The sequence below is a fragment of the Monomorium pharaonis genome, chromosome 7 (genome assembly GCF_013373865.1).
Source record: "Monomorium pharaonis isolate MP-MQ-018 chromosome 7, ASM1337386v2, whole genome shotgun sequence".
Lineage (NCBI taxonomy): Eukaryota > Metazoa > Arthropoda > Insecta > Hymenoptera > Formicidae > Monomorium > Monomorium pharaonis.
Window position 1 is genome coordinate 4,846,330 of NC_050473.1, and position 20,111 is coordinate 4,866,440.

General features: G+C 30.0%; 3 protein-coding genes across 11 annotated transcripts in view; 2 read left to right on the plus strand and 1 right to left on the minus strand.

Annotated features, from left to right (window-relative positions):
• LOC105835988 (zinc finger protein 184) lies at positions 1-12,329 on the plus strand. Of its 3 annotated transcripts, none has more exons than XM_036290161.1 (7): positions 1-639; positions 3,853-4,621; positions 7,026-7,232; positions 9,293-9,517; positions 9,995-10,257; positions 10,441-10,834; positions 11,875-12,329. In XM_036290161.1, the coding sequence occupies exons 1-7, from the start codon at positions 170-172 to the stop codon at positions 12,130-12,132; spliced, it is 2,586 nt and encodes an 861-aa protein (XP_036146054.1). In that variant the 5' UTR covers positions 1-169; the 3' UTR covers positions 12,133-12,329. The 3 variants fall into 3 exon arrangements, with proteins under 3 accessions (XP_036146054.1, XP_036146056.1, XP_036146055.1); XM_036290163.1 differs by lacking the exon at positions 1-639 and adding an exon at positions 646-929 and having other exon boundaries at positions 11,875-12,132; XM_036290162.1 differs by lacking the exon at positions 1-639 and adding an exon at positions 967-1,483 and having other exon boundaries at positions 11,875-12,132.
• LOC105835990 (bifunctional peptidase and (3S)-lysyl hydroxylase JMJD7) lies at positions 9,431-19,022 on the minus strand. Of its 5 annotated transcripts, none has more exons than XM_012679713.3 (5): positions 18,845-19,022; positions 16,431-16,910; positions 12,876-13,116; positions 12,594-12,787; positions 9,431-9,506 (listed from the first exon to the last, which is right to left on the minus strand). In XM_012679713.3, the coding sequence occupies exons 1-4, from the start codon at positions 18,903-18,905 to the stop codon at positions 12,598-12,600; spliced, it is 972 nt and encodes a 323-aa protein (XP_012535167.1). In that variant the 5' UTR covers positions 18,906-19,022; the 3' UTR covers positions 9,431-9,506; positions 12,594-12,597. The 5 variants fall into 5 exon arrangements, with proteins under 5 accessions (XP_012535167.1, XP_028051042.1, XP_012535166.1 ...); XM_028195241.2 differs by lacking the exon at positions 9,431-9,506 and adding an exon at positions 9,798-10,143; XM_012679712.3 differs by lacking the exon at positions 9,431-9,506 and adding an exon at positions 11,111-12,042.
• The window catches only part of LOC105835989 (solute carrier family 26 member 6), a 21,683-nt gene continuing 20,349 nt past the window's right edge, over positions 18,778-20,111 (plus strand). For 2 of the 3 annotated variants that reach the window (XM_036290167.1, XM_036290165.1), the window contains exons 1-2: positions 18,779-18,915; positions 19,029-19,144. The gene's annotated coding sequence lies outside the window, so the exon portion shown is untranslated. Of the gene's footprint in view, positions 18,916-19,028; positions 19,145-20,111 lie in introns of all 3 variants that reach the window. The other variant, XM_012679707.2, reaches the window with a different exon arrangement.

Genomic DNA, 20,111 nt, shown 5'->3' on the forward strand with positions numbered 1-20,111 from the left:
CAGTGCTGCCAGACCCCCCGCCATGGGTCAAGCCGCGCATGTGTAATGGATGGCAAATACAGTTATGTGTATTATGGGCGCTTAATTTTGGCGGGCCCAGTACTCTCAGTACAGAGGATATCTCAGTAGTATTTTTGCCAAATAAAATATTTTTCTTAATTACAGAAAAATGTGTACTTTTTATCATTATGTGAACATTCTACTCTCTACTTATCCACGCACACCTGAGTGTGTAGTCACAAGAGTCTACAGATTTGTGATACGTTACTGTATTTCAACTCGTAAGCGCATGCGTCGGCCTACCGTGCCGGGCAACCCGGCAAAATCTGGCAGCTCTGTCTCCCCGTACCCAGCCACTGTGCCTTGCTGGAAAGCACACGTAAACACCCTCTATTGGTCGATATATCCCGTCGATACGCTTAGCGCAGTTGCGTGTCAAGCTTCCGGTCGCGCGTGCGCGCCGGTGCTGCGAACTCCCGCGCGGACCCTGGCACATTACTCGCTGTTGCTCGCTCGCTTGGTGGAGAAGAGGAGACATTTCGGCGACAATCAGCGTATCGACCGAGCACACTCATCGAACCTTTGTCATCCTGGTGTCGTGCGGCGTGTCGTCCGCGATCTCTCGCGGAGTTACGACAGGTACCGTGCAATAGTGTTCGACGAATGGCGATCCGTTGTCAAACGCGCGATATTTCCCTCGTGTTTCTCGCCGCGTCGCAATTCCACATGATAAACGCTTTCTTGCTATATCTCTCCCTCCTTCCTCCCCCCCCCCCAACCCGTAGTTGGCCATATTGTTAACCGTTGATAAATTCACGGTATTTTCGTACCGACTGGTGAGCGAGCTCTCAGCGTCGCGCGAAACGTCACGATGACGCATTTTTTATCCAGTCCGTTCATCGTTTCGACACGGATGGAAAGCCGAAAAATTAAGTGCAGTAGAGAGAGAGAGAGAGAGAGAGAGAGAGAGAGAGAGAGAGAAAGAGGAGAGAGAGAGAGAGAGAGAAGAGAGAGAGAGAGAGAGAGAGAGAGAAAGAGAGAGAGAGAGAGAGGAATCTGAGCAAGGCGAGCGTTCGGTCGCTTCAACTAACGTTTTACTCTCCCGAGGTGCAACGCGCGTCCATTTCTCGTGGAAATGGGTCTCTCTTGAAATCTCGTATTCCCGTACTCTCGTTTCCTCGGTGCTTCCGCTCCCCCCCCCCCCCCCCCCCCGCACAATGTCGCACAAGTCTGACGCGAGAAATAGTCACGCGGAAGCGATATCTGTCGGCATGTAAAATATACAGATTTTTTTTTTAGCATTGATCAACAATTCCCACATGTACATGACATGATAACGCGCCGATAATTCTGCCGGTTCTTACATCACATTTAGCTTTTTGACATGCGTTAGCTAGAGCAAAAAATGTTACCGAGAATGAGAAGAGAGACTACCACTCAGGTTTAGAAAATGCGCCCTGTGTTGCGGATACAGACACAAGAGGTCTATTATCTTATCACTGAGTTAATTACCAAGATCAATGAAGAAATCGATGCTACCAAAGGTTTAATTTCGTTGAATTAAAACAGAAAACGGCTGGTTAAAATTTTTCAAAAGATAAAAAACAACGTACCTAGGTTTATTAATTTTTTCAATTTTATTAGTTGAATTGAAAGTAAAATATTTTTATTATAAATAAATGGTAACTTTATTTATTTAAACTAGAGACATTTCAGACTTGTCTGTATGTGGATTATTTACATATTATGTTTACACAAATCTTTCATGATAATGAAATAGATAATGCAAACAATATAAATTTTATAATAATAAAACAACAGAAAAGTAATTAAATTTTAATACTATTAACATTTGGTGCAGAGTCGATTATGCTTTTTGTTCAGTCAGTGGAGAATGCTCAGTGGATGTTGGGACATGTATAAACAAAAGATAATGCGGTGACATTTTTGTTCCATTCTCTATTTATACTATAAGGAGAAGGGATACAGCCAATGCATAAACAACAGAAATATGAACAAAAATAAGATTGGGAATAAAAAAGCTATGACCAAGGAATGATTTATTGTAGGCAAAACAATGAAAGAGCAAAATCATTATTTGAGAGCATATATGTTTAGAATGTTTCAATAAACTACATTAAAAAAGTATAAAAATTTTTTTTAATTATATGTATTATCAAATTTATTTTATAAGTTTGATACTGTTGGTTCTCAGGAACTCATACCAGCTAAATAAAAAGTACAATGTCAGTTTCCAGGGACTGATATCACACCAAACGTGTTAATATATCTTTAGTATTAATAAAATAAAAATAAAATATTAAAAATTTTTTAATGTAACTTCCATTATTTCTAAATCAATAATCCATAGAGCATTGTTTATATAAGTATAAACATAATTTACTTAATAATAAATAAGATAAGATTGATATTATTATAACTTGAAATTATTAAAATTTTTTACACTTGAAATGAAACAAATATATTTGAAGAAAAAAAGAGAAAACAAAATTGAGTGCAAGTACAAGCAATACAACTAGATTTACAATGAACATGAAAACCAAGAAATGATCAGAGAAACAATCGTGCAGAATTTTAGTGCTTAATGATATTTCTTGTGTGATTTTATACACATACATTTTCTATTTATTTTTAAACTGCGCTTAATCTTCAAGCATAATTTTTAAATTGAACAGAATTGTAATATTACACTATTAAATTGAAAACTTAATATTGCTAATAAGCTTTAAAGTTATTACAATAAGTAAAGATTTTATTGCAAATAACATTACATAGGCTTATTTCTACCAATGTAGATTAACTTTAAATAGCCAGAGTGTTATTTTAAATCTTAGAATAATTTATGTAATTTGCATTGTGTACATGTAATGTAAACATAACGTAAATAATTTATATTTTCCATGTAAACATGTAACCCTGGGAATTACTGATATCATTTTTGGAATGCTGCATAGAACACATCTTACCATTATGATATTTCTTGTTCATTTTCCGATACATTTCTAATATTGGAGACTAGATTGCTGAACTATTGCTACTAATATAATCTGCAATTTATATAATTTGCAATATATGTTCTTAACAAATGGTTTGGCTGAGTAGTAATGTCAAAGTATTTTTTATCGAAGTATTTCTTATTTCTTGTAGTATTGGCTAGTAACTAGTTAAAGAGTTAAAAGTAATAATAAAGTTAAAAGATTAATAACTTAATTTAGTTAATTTTATATATCAATTTTTAGTTTCAACTAGTTACTTTTTTAAATACATAAACTTATTAATTTTTTTCCCTAAGTTAAAAATGTATCTTTATAAAAAAATGATAAAAGAAATATACATTCTTATAAAAAACAATATTTCTTTATTACATTATAATATATTTTGTTTGTTCATATAAACTTAATTTACAAATAAAATATTAAATATATTTGATGATCTGTATTATAATTGCGTCTTTGATAATCTAACTTAAATAAATTATGATTTTTTAATGTAATATAAATAATGGTTTTTAAAATTAACTTTTAATTTAACTTGAGTTAATTTAATCTTAATGTAACTTTTAACTGAGTTAGTTTTTTGTCTATATAATGAAATTATCTCATTGGCTCATCGGCTATGTTTTGACATCCAATGTATTGCAGAAGCAGCCTTAAAAAAATATATTAATTTATCTAACTCTAATTTTTTGTCATCACTTTGATATAATTCGGTTATTTGTGAGTCATAATAATCTTTGGTAACATAGAATTAATATGCTCATTTAACTAATTTTATAGCATAGGATATTTCAAACATTTGTGTATTTATTTTTCAATCTTGCAATCTTTGCAGATTAAAAATGGAATTATCATCAGAGATATTGGACCGCTTGGTTATCGATAACAAGGACGTCATGGAGGTATTAAAAGACGGAAATGTTACAGAAGAAGATATCATATTTGAGTCTGAAGATGTCAACGAAGATGCCGAGGAAATAGAAGAAATTATAGAGATAATTGAAGAAGTTGAAGAAGAAATCGACGAGACGCCTCCAAATGACGATGTCTTGGACAGGTCGACGGATGCGAAAGATACTGAAACAGTTGAAAAGAGAAATGGCAAGACAACAAGTAAAAATATAGAGATTTACAGTTTTGATGAGGAAAATTCAATGTTTACCTCTCAATTCGACAAAGAATCGATCAAGAATGTAAAAAATAGTACACAGAAAACCGCTAAGAAGCAAGTTATAAATTACGATGTTGATGAGGATTGGCAGGACGAGGAGCCGGAACGCACGGATGGATTAGATTCCGAATCGGATAGTCGTGTGAGCTCTGTACGGACGCAGGCTGATAAGAAGAATGTAAATAATCAAACTATTCTACTTCAATCAAACAGATTAGATTTAAAGATCCACGTGGACTCTGCGGGAAGCAGAGTGGATAAATCTCGAAATGATGGTGGAAATAAAGCAAATAGTATTGAAGATGACAATGAGATGACTCAAGAGATAGTGAAAAATACGGAGAATAATCTGTTGTACACTGTGCTTGGGACAAAGAAGCAAGATTCTTCCACTAAGCAACAACAAGCAAAACTTAATGATCATTATGTTAAAGTTAGTATTTTCAATTGTTCAATTGTTATGTGTTGATTTTTTAAAAAATTTCTTTAAAAAAAAATATTAATAAATTAAAAATTCAAATATTTTAATTAGAACACTTGCATCTAACGTTGCAGCCACAATTTTTTATTTTACTCAAATATACAATATTTATTTAACTTTACAAGATAAATATGAATTTGCTTACCTTCAAAAGCAAAAGTTGGGGTAAATATGGTACCCAAAACTTTTCGAGTGTCTCAATTTTCTCTATCAACAGTAAATTAATAATTAAGTAATGCATTTCTTTCATTTTTTAATGAGAAAAACGATTTTGTATATAAACATATTCTATATTAGGAAAATATTGAAAAACCTACTTAAAGCCAAAGAAATGAAAAAAAGGCAAAAATAACTTTAATTTCTTAACAAATAAAGTAAAATTAATCATTTAAACGCTGTTTTAAGAAGAATAAATACGTTTTAACGTCATGTAAGGCATTTTAACATTTTTTGAAAGTTTATTTACTTAAAGAAATAAAGGTTGCAAATTTTCAAAAAGTAATAAGTACGAAATACAATCAAAAAAATAAAATTTACATTTAAATTATATTTTAATGAACTTGCGTTGACAAAAAAACGACTTATTAATAACGAAACAAATGGTATAAAAGAAAAAAGTTTAATTTGTGAAAAAATTTAAAAGTTTGGACTGATATCGCGAAGACATCTTATTCTCTAAATTGGAATGAAATTGGAATGAGATTGTACGAACAAAATTTTTTCTCACTTTATTTAAAACCTTTAATAATATCGTATAAGCAAATTTCTTCATTTGACTCATTTTTACTTAAAATACTACAATTTACTAACCATATAATTTTTAACTTACAAAATAAAAGCGTAGTGACGTGGAATATCAAATTCTTTTTTGTACTGCTTCTCACTTATGAGACATGCTCTGGTTAAAACAGATTGGCTGCCAGAATTGAGTTACAGTATGGGTATCGAAAATCCATCTAGCTACTTAGGAGCATAGTTTAAATTTTGTTTAGGGTACCAAAAAATCTTTTCTTTGTCTTCTAGGGATAAAAAAATATTTTTTGTCTTTGACTTTCAAAAAGCAAGCTTTAAAAGTTGCGTTGCAAAATTTACTGTAAGTATTGAAAATCTACAGTTAATATACTTAACATGAACTATAGATTTTTAATACTCAGTGAATTTCAGAACGCAGTCAAGATATTTCGACGATAATCGCAACTGTTCTAATTAAAATGTTTAACCCTCGGAGAACACCTATTTTTTTTATCACGAAGAACACTGTGGGTCAATCTGACCCTACACACACTTTGATCGTCCATCATTTTAAATTGACGAGTGCGATCAGCTTGAAAAAATTTCCAGATGTACTTGGAACATTATTAAATCAATTGATATAAATAAAAATTGCTGTTGGAATTATTTACATATTTTAAAAAATTCACAAAAAATTATTTTTTTGAAAAAAAACAATTTACGAAAAAAATGTATTTTTAATTTTATTACTTCTAGCTAAAAATTTACGTGTGTATTCTTGAAATGTAATAGAATCAAAAAAAATTTGTACTTTAGTGTACCTTAGAAAAAAAAAGGTATTTTGTTAGGCAATGAAAGTGGTTTTTAAGATTAAAAAAATCGAACATTTTTGTGAAAAAATTTTAGAAAAATTTATTTCTTATTACATATATGTGAATACTTAATTATTTAAATGACTTGTGATAAAACTTAACTTATTTATCGTCGGCGACGGCTTCACTATAATCTGAATACGACGTGTCAGTGTTTGACTGTACTGACACATTATCCTCCTCAGAAGAACTGTTACTATCGAAACATTCTTGCTCAACACGTACTAAGGCATTCTGAATACGTGGCCGCAAACTATATGCCATCGTGCTCACTATTGAAAAACCGACGCTTAGTACACAACGGGGTCAGAATGACCCTGCACCGACTTCGAATAATGCCCAACACCTATTAGGTGTTGTGCTGTACAAAAGGAGCATCTTAATAGTTAATACCTCAAACTACAGGTAGAAGGCCTCAGGCCCGTCAATTTTCAAAATGCTTTCAAGATATTTACGATCAAATTCGAGGTAATGGTCAAATTGACCCTATGTGTTCTCTGAGGGTTAAGTTTTGAATTCCTGTCTAGGTATTGGGAAATCCGAAATCATAGTCATTAATGCAGATGTCAAATAAATTTATTGATAATAAATCACTCATTTTTTTATTTTAAAAAGTAGGAAATAAAATTTTTTAATTTTAATGAAAGCCAAAAAATAATTTTGAAAATGTTCACTATTTTAAAAAGTCTTAAAAAATCAGTGAACAAGATAGAAAACCCATTTAATGTTAACGAGCAATTGTATTATTTTAGATGGAACGACTTGAGGCAAATACTATACCAGTTGAAGGTACTATTTACTACGAAGGAGATAACATGGAGACACTGTACGTAGCGCAAGCCGTCGACGACAATGAGCAATATCAGTATGATAATGCGACGATGGAGCAAGATGAGCAAATGTCCTGGGAAGTCGCGAATCCTGAGACCAATCAAAATCAAGAGGAAGATAGCTCTCAAGTATACAATTTAATATTTTCATTCGAAAAGTCTATTACAGAAAACTATTACAGAAGGTTATTTAGTAAAAAAAGTTTCACTCTATCCGGTGCGAGACCATAAACGGAACGAATTTTTGTCCAATTCATAAGGAGTATCCCCTATCTTATCGTATTATTCATTACTTGTGCTGCTCTCCAGTACCAGCAACAGATAATGCGAGGCCATCAGAATATTGATAGTTATTGAAATACATGTCGAATGGCTCGGTTTTGTGTTACGAGTGTAAATGTTTTTTCACTAGTATTCATAAATTTTTACAGTTTTATATGACAGAAACCTAGAATATTGCCGTTCGGAATCACCTTTATCTTCTTTCAAGAAAAACAAGACCAGGTAGAAAATAAATATTGGTTGCTTTCTTTTTAGGAGAGACAGGTTGTCATACTTGAGCAAAATTTGCTATAGTTAAGGGAGTTCTGATGCTAAGTCAAAATGAACAGATTTTCAGGAAATTTTGTAGAAAAGTTCAAATTAATGATATAAATAGACTGTCAAAATTTTAGAAAGCTGAACTAGTTAGTTATTTAGATATTAAATATTTTATTAACATGGACTCTTATGGGAATCAATGAATTTTCAGGATTTTTCAGTTTTTACTGTGGTATTAAACATAGAAGTAATGAACAGATGTTAGTGAAACTTTACAATACATCTTAACTGTCCAGAAAAGTACTGTTAAATTTTTGAAACAATGCACTTGTTCGTTTGAGTCAAATAATGGATAAGATAAAAAAAGTTTACAATAATCGAAGTAATACAGCACGTAAGTGTGATAAATGTGTGCTAGTGATATAACATGAATTTCAAATTGTTGTATTTAGTTATCTAAGGGTGGTATAATAGTGAAAAATGTTTATTCTCAATTAAAAAAAAAAATTATTTCAGTAATGAAGGTAGTACATTATAGCCGAATTTTTCTTATATTCGCCATAATTAACTTTAGACCATATACAGCAAAAAAAAAGACAACAAAATGGTCATTTGAATATTTTTCTTTACTTAAACCCCTGTGCCACTTGTTGTGCCGAACAGAGGAACTCCCTTAAATAAAATTTGAATAAAATTACTTTTTTAAAAAAAGGTTAAAAAAGGTGCTAAATGTATGCTTTTTCTTTAAGGAAAAAATCACATCCAAGATAGTACTTTTGATTAAATTCAATCTAAGTGATATATTATGGTTGGAAAAAATCACATTTATTTATGTATTAAATAAATCCAAGATAATACTTTTCATCAAATTTAACCAAAATGATACATATATAAGTAATAATAAATAAATATATATATATATATATATATATATATATATATATATATTCTGTCTGATAGGTTTATGTTATGTTTTTTCTCTAGTGCAATAAAATACTTTTTGCATTACTATTTTTGTATTAACTAACTTGTAATTACTTTTGTATTGCTGTGAAAGAAGCAAACCAAAGAAAGAAATGTGCAATTCAAGTTTCTATTTATTTTTGTATGTACATTTGATAAAATTTATTAATAAAAATTGTGTTTTAAACATTTTTTTTAAATTTTTATTTATAAAATATATTACGAAAACTTGATTTGTAATAACTAGCCCTGGTAACAACTTACCCTGCATATGAGGAGGTTAGTTGTTACAAGTGTAGTCATCTCATATTTTTTATTAACGCGTTTAAATTAGTAATATTTAATTTAAAAAATTATTTTCATTTAGTTTAAAGATGTAGCTATTTAAAATGCTTTTGCGATTCGCATTCCAGTTGTTAGTTTTGTGTAAAAAAAATTACAACTACAACTAGCCTCGGTCTTCCCTATATAAAATTATAATTTAATAACAAAATTTAATTAAGATTTTTGGGAGTTTTTCATCAAGTAACAAATCGATGCAGCAATATTTATTTTTATTTGATATTCAGTGAGAGACAAAGACAAAATTCCTGTCGATTTATGTCTCTTACTGAAAAGCTTTCTATATCATAAAAGACTGAAAAATTATCTTAAAATGTTACAAATATACTTTCTTTTTTTTTCAGGATCAAATATTTTTGCATGAGGATGAGGATGGTCAATTGTATTTCAAAGATGCTAATGGAATTTTACAACCTGTATACTTAACTGAGGATGGAAATTACGCAATTGCTGAAAGTGGCAATGATAACACCAATAAAGAATCGCAATCAAAGTCTCATCAGAACAGCAGCACAATTGACGAGGAAACCTTTATTTTGCCTGATTTAGACCCCAAATCTAATAAACAGGTATTATTTGTTATACATCAATAAGTTTTATATAACTTTGTATAAAAGAATATTGTACATAACATATATTGAACAATATATTAATTATAAATTAATGTTATGAAAATCAAGAATAAAACATTGTAATAAGACATTTTTTAATTATAAATGATTAAACATTTCTGCAAAAAGTGCATGAATATTTGGAGATCATTACAAAACAAAACCACTATCAAAATTTTATTATTCTTGATTTTGAATATTTAAATATGTACAATTTAAAAATAAAACTTTAATCGCATTTTTTTATTCTTAATTTTTATCTTAATTTATTATCTATAATCAGTCAACAAATTTTCTTACCTATTGCCATACACTTTATATACATATAACATTTTAATTACACACACACACACACGCATATTATACATATTATATACCTATACATATTAAACGAGTAAATAAGTGTTTCTTTTCTATATGTTTATAATTCACTAGACAATTAGTAATACGGTATCATCGTCGCTTCAAGATTTCGATAATGAGGACAATACTGTAACGATATCCTTGATAATATCAGAAGACGAGAATGGACAAAAGAGAACTCAAGTCATAATACCAACGACGGACAATTTGAAATGTGACATCTGTAACAGAAGTTTTAAAACATCTTTCCAATTACTCAGGCATAACAGACTCAAGCATGCTCGAGAAGAAGACATAACTACAAGAAACTTTCCTTGTGACTCATGTCCTAAAAGGTTAGTTTAAAAAATTTAGTTTGCGCGCATATACACAGAGAAAGAGAAAAGGGAGAACGAAAGACTATAATTTTATGTTCTATCTTTTTTATTATCTATTATTATATATTTTTTATATATCAATATATATATTATTGAAATTCTTAATTGGAATTGCTTATGAAAGTCTTCATTTTTCACCAGGTATCCAGATCAAGGTTCGCTTGCCCGCCATCGAAAGACTCATACCGGTGATCGACCGTTCCAATGCTTGGAATGCCACAAAAATTTCCCCACGTCTACAGCGCTACGCCGTCATTTGACATTGCACAATTCTCAATCACGACCGCTTCCTTGCATTTACTGCGGTCGGCGGTTCATGGACAAGTCCAGTTTAGCGAAACATGAAGAGTCACACATGCCTAACGATCAACGCAAGTACACATGCGATATATGTCAAAAGACTTTTCATCATATGACTGACCTAAGTATGCACAAAAAGCATCATGATCCTGACAAGAAATTCGATTGCGAGGTATGCGGTCGCGAGTTCAATAGATTGAACAATCTACAAAGACATATGCTGGTGCATCAACAAGTATGTATAATTATTTTAATCATATCCTTTCTCTTTTTCTTATAGATTCCCCGTACTGTTCATTAATGATTACTAGTAAATATTTAAGAGACCTTTTACACTCTTAACGACAGTGTTGATAGTATCCGTTAAGCAGACATTTTATATCAAAAATCTACGCAATAGCATTGATATGCTGTCTTCAAGAATTGCAAAATAATCTTTAAGAAAAATATTAAATGAACTCAAATATCTTTTCTTCGCTAGTACGTGGATAAAAAACAACACAGGTAGTTATTAGATTTGACCTAACTGACCAGATATAATTTAAAATTAACGTACTACGTTTCGACATAGGTTTCGGTCTTTTTCAAGTGTATATATACATAAATTACATTGTGCACATTAAGAACTATGACATATGTCCAGATATGTTATCTAAAAGACGGGATTACAAATTATATAATAGTACAAATTCTATCACGTTATTAAAAACAATAATTACGTTACTTACAGAGAAAAAACATTTTTAAAAATATATTTTTTTTTTACCTCGATTGGTGGACCTAATCTAAGACCTAACCCAAGACAATATTGGAATTTTATGTTCATCTCGATTCCTTCTACCTTTTTACGAGTGTTGACCCACATGTTTTGGGACACCCTACATGGATATTTTAGGTCCGCTATTTTGGATTTGGTCTGCCATTTTGAATTCTGCATTTCCGACATCATATTTGAAATCAGTTAAATGCATAAAAACTATTCAATTTACAGACATTTATCGTTGGCGTTCTCTTAGGACCTCATTCCGTTAAGCGAGAGTTAACATGTCTTTTATGCAATTTTTGCCTTAATGAGTTATACTAAGTTTTTATAATATTTATTCATTGATAACTTTAATTTCTTAACTCTAATGTTTATTGATTGGTACCTATGGCCCTAGTATATAAAAAACTATACTGAATATTTGAATAATTTTATATTATTTTTTTGCACGTTTATACAATCTTTTTATTTAGATTTGTGGAATTGTAAACCATTTTCTTTTTAACAAATAGCAGCAGGGAGGAAATGAGGAAATACTTTCTTGCGATGTGTGTGGAATTACGTACAAATTCATGAGTTCATTAACGAGGCATATGGTGACCACGCATATGAATCCTGAGAAACTGCGACAGCAGGCAGAAGAGCAGCGGAGGAAACGCGAAAACAATTACCGAAAGTATCTAGAAAATCGAAAGATGTATGAAACTCAGAATTATGGTACAAAACGTAAATATAATTTACTCGCTGGAGACAACGACGAAACAGCCTGATTTAAATTTTTTTGTAGTCTCGTGGCAGTTTCGTAAAGTACATATAATTTATGTGAAAATAATGTATGTTATTAATCTTTATATCATTGATGTAATGATAAGATATGCATTTAATTTAATAAGTAATTCAGCGACATATAATTGCAAAATATGTGTAGAAGTTTCAATTAGCACATAATTATATATTATATAGTATATAAATGTAGTAATGTATTATATAAGGTACAAATTATATACACAAGCGCGCGCGCGCGCGCGCGCGCACACACACACACACACACACACACACAGAGAGAGAGAGAGAGAGAGAGAGAGAGAGAGAGAGAGAGAGAGAGAGAGAGAGACAGAAAACTAAATTCAGATATATAACATTTCTTTACTTTCTTGCATGCACAAATGACTTAAAATAAAATAGTATCTATACACACACACATGTTTAAAGCGTGCCTTAAATCACTTACTCGTTCATTTGCACAGTGTCTCGAGTGCTCTGAAGTAGGCATACTTAATATCGAATTCCATATCGTACCAATAATTGATGGATACACAAGCATGAGACTGTGTGACGTGATGGAACCACAAGGACGGCAGGTATAAAACGTCTCCAGCTCTGAGTGTAACTTTCAAACTGTGTGTATTACGATATTCCGGATATCTATAAGTGAACTTTTGGTTTATTTTTAATTTTTAAAATAAATGTCATTTTAAAATAAAACTATTAATGTATGTGTGTAGAACTAAACTTTTCATAATCCGGATTTAGGGGATCTACGCATATCCACGGCGTGAAATTTGTGATTCCTTCTGAATCAGGTATTTCATTAATTATCGAATCGATGATCCATTTTCCAGAATCATATTCCTTGTAAACAGCAGATGGATAATTTCGATACGGAATCCATGGTAAATCCGTGGGGGGATGTAAGATAAAGTTTTTTTCACCGGACACGACACAATATATATTTTCATAAGGATCTTTGTGCACTGCAAATTATAAAAATAAGTAGTTTAATCCAAATATCTTTAGAATTAACTATATACACTTCCCATATAGTACGTAATATAAGAGTAATGTTATAGGAATATCATTATAGGAATAATATAGATGTTACACAAATTTTCTAGAAATATTACATAGCGATATAGTCACAGTAATATGTTTGTAATATTTATATTACAATATAATTTTAAAACATTGCAATATTATATAAATATTAAAATAATAAAAGGCACGGTGGTTATCGGTAGATTATCGGATCTTAATAAAAGCTAAATCAATTAATTTTTTAATAAACTTAATGGATAGCTTAGATCCGATTAGTATAATAAAAGTGTTTTCATTTTTTTGCTACGTGACTTACGAAGATATTGCGATTTAAAGTTTCGCATTAAGAGTAAAATATTTTAAGAAACGTCTTTATTATTATTATCGTCGTCGTCGTCGTCCGGGACAGATGGTGGGGATTTGTAATGTTGCTTTCCGCGCGATAGATAGCTTACGAGTTGACATGGGCACGAGAATTGACAAAAAGTGCGTGTTCGTGTGCCAATCAAAAAGTCTAATTAACTTGTTGTACGACACATGAAATATTAGCCTTAGTCGACCCCAAAATGACCAATACGATGTATCAATTCCATCTTCTTCACATTCCACTTTTACTACTACTCACTCATTCTTCTCGTACAAACAGTATACATACACTTTATGGACCCAAAATGGCGCTCATGCGAAAACCTTCTTTTCCTTCCCGTCATTCATCTACAGACAGACCTTGATAATAACTAGGCCCATTACATCAAGCTATTCATGCATCATGATTGTTGGTCTAAAAATATATTATTTCCAAATGGTGTGTGCACGCACGTTTTTATTAGCTTTAAATGCACTTTGCAAAATACTGTATCATGTTAAAAAATAAATAATTTATGCTAATTTAATATATATATAATCTAAGTTGTATATATTATTATAAATATAAGTAGATTAAAATAATACGGAGAGAAGGAGAAAAATAGAATAAATTATATTATTAATATAATCTAGCTCTCCATAATATATAAAATAAATACAAGGTTTTATTTTAATTTTTTATCCGTATTTCATATAAATAATATTTTATACATACAAACTCTAATTATAATATTAACTTGTATTACTATTAACGTGTTAATTACTAAATAATAATAATAACGTAAATAACTTATAAACTTTATCTTAACTTTAACTTATTTTCTTCGCTAGTGGATGCGAAAAAACTTTAACCAATTTTTCATCAGCATCTCACTGTAATTTCCGAAATTATAAAATCACTGTTGTGTAAAACTGTTGCAGTAGCATTGAAAGGATTTTCGTCAACTGATTCAACAATATTTTTGTTCTGCAGTTTTTTTTATCTTGTATTGATCTGTAGTTTTTCTTGTTTTTTCGGTAAACTTTTAAAGTTTTCAAGCCTCTTGCTCGATATTTTGAAATTCATCTATTCATTATGCGTTTACCACACATTTTTTGTCTCCTTATTTTTTCTTATTCTTTGTATTTAACTTTTAGTAAAAGAAACAGTACAAAAATTATCTTTTTTTAATAATTAGTTTCCGTCATTTCAGTATAATTATTATTTTATACCAAATAAAAATTAAAAAAAAATTAATATAGAAATATGGACATATTTCGTATTAATTATATATATATATTTTGTATAAAAAATTTTTATTTGGTCTTTTTATAATTTATATCTTTGTATGATTTTAATCTTCTTTTTTAAATAATATACTGCTTAAATTATATGTACAAAATTAGCCTAAATTATTTATCTTTTAACTACATGATATAATATTTTGCAAAGTGCATTTAAAGATGTCGAGAAGGGTGGCACTTAATTAGACACGATGCATTTGCACACGGTGCTTTTGGACGATATTTTGCGCACCGTTCAGTTGGATACGAAAAGAAATGGACGCGCGCGCGCGCGTACACACACACACACGCAGGGGAGGTGCAAGGGGATCTTCGGCTCTCCTCCCGCATCCACCCCATCGGTAGGGTGCCCTCAGCATAGTTATTTTTCACTTTGTCCAAGTGAACGGTGTGCAAATGAACAGTGCGCAAAATATCGTATCCAAAAGCACCGATGTGCAAATGCACCGCTCTTGGTTGCGCACACTTTGATTACATATAAAAATATTATAATATTTATCATATTAAAGTTTTATTGCTTTTGCATTTTCACAATTAAATAAGACTTTAAATATATAATTATCATCATTTTAATAAAATTTCGACACAATATACGTTTATTTTTTACTATTAAAAAATTAGATTTTTCATAAAGTTTACATGACTATACACATTTTATTGAAAATATAACATTTCAAAGTATACAATGATTTATACATGTAACTTGAACTTTCCCTTTTAAAACAAAGATAGATGTCGATAGAACTATTAGTTTAAGAGTTATGATGATTTTTATAAATGATACATATTTTATTGCAATTTATTTTAGGTATTTTGTACTATTGTGATAGCTTTGTAATATTCTATATAGGAATATCCATGCCATTTGATTATAATATTGTTATGAAAAAATAATATTGCAATATTATTATGATATTACGTGATATATGGGTTATAATCATATGTAAGTAGAAATACGTTTAGAAAAAATCTTGAAATTATAAGAATAAAATTTATATTTCATTTTATATCGTTTAGATATGAGGTATCGATTTTGACATATTTATGTTACTAACAAGGGAACTTCACAAACCCGAAAATTCTGATTTTAATGAAACTTGGCATAAATGTACAGGGGATAAATGCATAAATTTAGACATTTTTTGTGTTCAAAAATGATGTAAAGAGTTGAAACCACTCTTCAAAGGTAAAGACATTTTTGCTTTTTCTCGATACATCTCGTAAATCAAACAAGATATCGAAAAATATTTTATACAAAAGCTTTACAGTATAAATACCTCTATTTAAAAAAAATTTTTGTCCAAAAAAACAATATTTTTTTCTCCTAAAAAATGAATAGCATAGTCAAATAGAGATATTTATGCTGTAAAATTTCTGTATAAAACATTTTGCAATATTTTGGTTAGTTTACGAGATATATCGAGAAAAGGCAAAAACTCAACTTTTGAAGGATGGTTTTAACTCTTTAAACCGTTTTTGAGCACCAACAGAAATTTTCTAAATTCATGTATATTTACCCCCTCTACATTTATGCTAAGTTTTATTAAAATTAGAATTTTCAGGTTCGCGAGATTCCCTTGTAAGTAAAAAAATAAAATTTTACTCGAAGTTATAGCTCTTTCGTCTCCCATCCAAAAGTTTACAGCGTCAGGTTGTTTTCCGAAAGCTTCACTGGCCCATGATATCTCGACTTCTGTGTCCGGCCATAATTTACAAAAGCTGTGCCTAAAATTCGAATTTTGTTTTTGTATGTAAAATACACCATCCTTTTTCGTATTCTCTAACGTGTCGAGAAATGCTGATATTGTGAGTAAACGTTCCTCGGGCATTACAAAAAATTCTTTTGCATCACTATCTCTTTTAGCTATTGCATCCGCATAGCCATTTGGTGTTACAGCGACCGAGACCTTTTCGTCGCCAAGCACTTCACGAAAATATGGTATAGACCATTTGTTTACGGCAGGCCAACGTTTAATCCCACCTCGTATGATTAATGGTACGTTTTTCGAAACATACTCTCGGTAGAAGATGAGTGGCGCAATTGAGTGATTTACTTCTGCAACTTCGCTTTCTAAGTACAACTCTACAATATAAGAAATTGTAATAAAATTATACACAAGTATATAACATTTATTAAAAATTTTGTACTATTATTTAAGAGATTGTAAAAAAATTACACTATTCCTTGACACAGGATAAATTATTGTCATTATTATAAATCATTATTATTTTAAAAAGAAATTTTTTGTGTTTTAAGATAAGACATTTTTGTAGTCAGAAAGCTTCTTTAAATTATTAGACATATTAGATGAATGGTACAATTTATTGGTCCCTTTTATTTACAAAAAAATAATATATATCTAGAGCTTCTAAGGTCTTGCGCACGATAGAAGAATATTAGATAGATATTAGAAACAGGTATTAGAATTTTAGAATTAGAATGACAGATATTAGAATTTTAAAATTTTTCTCTTGAATACTATAGATAAATACGTTATGTTGTATTTTGTACAACACATTTGATTCATTGCCTTATATTTTATTCGTATCTACCATGGGTTACACTTAATATTCATTAAGCTCTAAAATTTTTATTCCTATTCCTAATATATCTAATATTCCTTTATCGTGCATAGAACTTATGAGAGTCATGTAAATTATGATGGATTATCTATGATAGGATTACATGTTAAGGGTGTATCGAACATACAATCTTAGACAAAAGTGCATGAAATTTGAAATACTTAAATATCTATGCCTAATGCATAGTAAATCTAGATGTAAGAAATTTGAACGATAGTTGGAGTCTTATTTTTACTCTTCAAAGGTATTTTTCACGTATTTGCGATTTTTTTCACTTATGAGTTTAAACTTTTGACAGTGAAAATGCACAATTATCTCAAGTTATATTTTATTTCTTTAAAACGGTGTAGTGAAGACAATTGAAACTTGGCAGATATTTTCATCTATTTATATACTAGATGTACAAAAAAATTCAAAACACTGGTACTATAGTACTATTTCTTCTATATTTTTTTAGCTGTTTCATCCATCAAGATCGGCTTTTTCCATAAGATAGAAAGGGATACCATGTAAAATCAATGAAAATTAAAATAGTTATAATTCAGCAACCGTTTAGTGGATGCGTTTTCAATTTTTTGCAGTACATTAGGGAAACTAAAAGAACAATTTCACAAATTTTTAGCAACTTGTATCATTTTGAACTTCAGTCCGATACATCCTTCATTATACAGAATACAAGAATATAAGCTATGCTTTATTTCGATGTATTAATGTTAATTTTATATAAAATGACGTTATATTAGATTGATTGTTGTAATATTAATTTATTAACTGCATTTTTATTTTTTTATTGCAATTAAAAAAAGATTTGTCAAAGTTAAAACTATTTTCGTGCTACATATACACATATTGTATTACAATATAATATGAATGCATTATTTAGATTGTTTAGAAATAGTTCATCCACATAAATGCGAGGTTGTTACATCCGTGTTGAATATTTTTGTCACTCGTGCGTCGATGTGTGGTCGCTTAAGTGCGAGTTCTCGCAAATTGACAAGTTAACCAAGATTAGATTCGCGAATATGACGGTTGTGTTGTGTAGTGTCTACGAGAGTTGCATGTCGCGAGATAAGGCATCTATGCGTGCCGAAATGATCTACTGTGCTGAAAAGGTGCTGAAAAGGTGCTGAAAAGTTTTTGAAGCAAAATCGCGTCGAATAAGCATAATTACATCGATATTTGAGGACGAGTGGTTAAACTGAATAATTACCAAATTTCGTTTCATAATCTTTGAAATTTCATAAAATTCAATAAAATATGTAGTAATAATCAAAATTTTATTTAAAATGTTTTTACCATGTTACAGATATATATGTACATGCAACACACACATCGGTTGACATCGGTAAAGAGTCGATGCGTTCGGTTTTAGATTAATTGAATGTAAAATTAGTTCAACCGTTCAACGTGCTAGGAAATCAAAACACAAACCTTTTGCCTCTTGCGACAAAACATGGAACGCCTCTTGGAGTCTAATTTCAGCACTGGGCATTTTATTCGAGGTAAAAGGACTCTCGGAACATTTTTAACAATTTTACAATTAGTTACGCCGATGACGATGGTCATAGGCAGATGTAGGTTAGGAACTCTCAATACTTGATATATGTGTACACAGCCAATGAATGCGTCCGGATCTAATGGACCCTCTTGATTAATAGTCACGCGCTATTAAAAGTCCTATTGTCTCTTTGCTAAGGATTACAAAGAAGGAATATACTTTAATATGTAAATGTAAGTTTACCCATTAAATACTCAACATGGACAAAATAATGCCGATTATAGGTTACAAAATGTTTCTAATTTCAATCTAACATAAGTTTTATAAATGTGTTTTATAACAATATACATTACATAACACCAGAACTAACTTATTTATACATTCAGTATATTTGACCAATATATTGTATTGCAAAATTTATTAGTTATTAGTTATATATGCATCTTTTACTGAATTATTATATGTTTAATTATAAAAATTTAAATAGGGCCAGGAGGACAAAAGAATCATAATATGGTGATGTAGAAGTCATTTTAGGAAAAATTATGTATCTAAAAAGAGACACCTAGTGTGTATTAGTGAGTGTGTTCTTTTTGTGTGTGCTTCTTTAAGGAAAGTACAATAAATAAAAGAAAAAATTTGTTTTTTCTACAAAAATAATGATATGATGTAAATGTGCCAACTATAAGAACAAATATTTATATAAAATTTATTTATTATTACTTTTTAATATTAAAATGTTATATTCAATAATATGGTTTTGTATATATTGTTAAATAATATCTATTTTTAGAATGATAAAGCGTTTCGATTAACATATTAACATTACATAGAAACCAAAAAAGCATAATAAAGATAAACATTTTATTTAAAAAAAACTTGGCACTGCTATAAAGAAATAATGAAAATGGTTTATTGTAATATCAATTAATAATGAATTGTTCATAAATGTTAACATTTTATAATTATTGTTACTAATATTTTAGTACTGTCTAAATTGCAATCAATGTATTATAACTGATTGCAATTTAAAGAGTGCAATTACTAATGTACAGTGGCATATTTATAGCTGTAATAATTAATCAATATTCACTGTCTTTTAGTGATTTTTACTTCAGAATTAGTGTATAAGCAGTATAAGCATTGAAAGATCAGTATATTTATTTCACTGATTGCCAATTATATTATTGAAAATCAGTG

What these genes read in the sequence shown, in the direction of transcription:
- LOC105835988 (XM_036290161.1), top strand. Translation starts at nt 170, where the DNA reads ATGTGTACTTTTTATCATTATGTGAACATTCTACTCTCTACTTATCCA. An exon ending in CTCTCGCGGAGTTACGACAG is followed by an intron (nt 640 to 3,852) that starts GTACCGTGCAAT and finishes CAATCTTTGCAG; the next exon opens with ATTAAAAATGGAATTATCAT. An exon ending in AAGAGGAAGATAGCTCTCAA is followed by an intron (nt 7,233 to 9,292) that starts GTATACAATTTA and finishes TTTTTTTTTCAG; the next exon opens with GATCAAATATTTTTGCATGA.
- LOC105835990 (XM_012679713.3), bottom strand. Translation starts at nt 18,905, where the DNA reads ATGCCCAGTGCTGAAATTAGACTCCAAGAGGCGTTCCATGTTTTGTCG. An exon ending in TTTGTCGCAAGAGGCAAAAG is followed by an intron (nt 16,911 to 18,844) that starts GTTTGTGTTTTG and finishes CTTATATTGTAG; the next exon opens with AGTTGTACTTAGAAAGCGAA. An exon ending in CTAAATCCGGATTATGAAAA is followed by an intron (nt 12,788 to 12,875) that starts GTTTAGTTCTAC and finishes GTTCACTTATAG; the next exon opens with ATATCCGGAATATCGTAATA.